At 35.6% G+C, this 1,353-nt stretch overlaps 1 protein-coding gene across 1 annotated transcript in view; it reads right to left on the bottom strand.

Moving 5' to 3' along the window:
- The window catches only part of LOC109590739 (dedicator of cytokinesis protein 5-like), a gene marked incomplete at its 3' end in the record, with an annotated part of 3,324 nt that extends 2,345 nt beyond the window's left edge, over positions 1-979 (bottom strand). The window contains exons 1-6 of the mRNA XM_020006618.1: positions 867-979; positions 705-801; positions 489-648; positions 290-361; positions 134-210; positions 6-66 (exon numbers count right to left, since the gene is read on the bottom strand). Of these exons, the coding sequence (XP_019862177.1) occupies positions 6-66; positions 134-210; positions 290-361; positions 489-582 (304 nt within the window). The remainder of the gene's footprint in view (positions 1-5; positions 67-133; positions 211-289; positions 362-488; positions 649-704; positions 802-866) is intronic.
- Positions 980-1,353: the final 374 nt, after the last annotated feature.

The raw sequence follows: 1,353 nt of genomic DNA, 5'->3' as shown, positions 1-1,353 counted from the left end.
ATAGCTTGGATCACCCATTCCATTACTGACATACACATCCAACTTATCAATCATCTCAATCTCCATCTACAGTAGTAAAGAGAAGAAGAGATAGACAAGCTTCATTGATATAAACAGAGTCCAATTTCCTTACTCTGTGAAAGTTCTTGTTGTACTTCCATTCGTGTTCCATCATGTCAAAGAAAACTGGTATGGTTGCCTTCCTCAGGCCTTAAAAATAAAAATAAATGAATAAATAAATGGATACAAGTATTGTACATGTGCACTGTATTAGGATGCTAATGATTACCTTCATGAGGTAGTAAACTGACTTTAAGGAAAGGACCAACCATTCCAGGGACAAAATTGGCTTGGAAATTACCTAAAAATTATAAAAAATAAAGAACAAGCTTTCTTCAGTATCTTCAAACTAGTAAATAATACTGTACTTGCATTACAAGTACATGTAAATCTCTCCTCTCTCTCTCTCTCTCATTTCCATCCATTACCTAACATCCTCCACTTATCAAGCATCAGTGTGTTCATTGTTAGCCTCATGTCTCCATAAAGGTCAAGAATTCGCTTTCTCTTAAGCTCTGTCATCTTCTCAAGCTGGAGCGACGGCTGACAGCAGAAATCAACGCACAAATTAAAGAACCTCTCCCAGAGCTACAAGAAAAAAAAGAGAGAAAGTTAAACTCAAACTCACAATATGTACAACTTACATTGCAGTTGAAGAATACAGTTGAAGTTCCCTCTATATCATCAAGATACTCTTCAACTAGTATTCTAGCAATCTGCTTCACAGCTCCAAGTATTATACTAGAGAATGGATGGGATTATAAAGGTTACATTGCGTTGTTATGCTGTAGGATTGATACACTCACTGATTGTGCAGGAGTCTTAGTGAAGACCATTCTTGAGGATGTAAAGCAGTTACTGATATTATCTCAGAGTAAGTATAAAAGGTGGTAAGAATGAATTCCTAATAGAACACACAAAAAGAAGAAATCATTAAAATGATGAACCACCAAACACAGTAAAAGTACTACAAAATTATCAAATCTACTGCAACTTTTGGTCTGTATTTTAGTATGCTGGTCTGTATTTTAGTATGCTGGTCTGTATTTTAGTATGCTGGTCTGTATTTTAGTATGCTGGTCTGTATTTTAGTATGCTGGTCTGTATTTTAGTATGCTGGTCTGTATTTTAGTATGCTGGTCTGTATTTTAGTATGCTGGTCTGTATTTTAGTATGCTGGTCTGTATTTTAGTATGCTGGTCTGTATTTTAGTATGCTGGTCTGTGTTTTAGTATGCTGGTCTGTATTTTAGTATGCTGGTCCGTATTTGTACTATAGTCCATGGACTTTGGC

This window comes from Amphimedon queenslandica, unplaced genomic scaffold (genome assembly GCF_000090795.2).
Source record: "Amphimedon queenslandica unplaced genomic scaffold, v1.1 AMPQUscaffold_9558, whole genome shotgun sequence".
NCBI lineage: Eukaryota > Metazoa > Porifera > Demospongiae > Haplosclerida > Niphatidae > Amphimedon > Amphimedon queenslandica.
The sequence above is the reverse complement of the archived record's forward strand: the minus strand, read 5'-3'. Positions and strand labels throughout refer to the sequence as shown.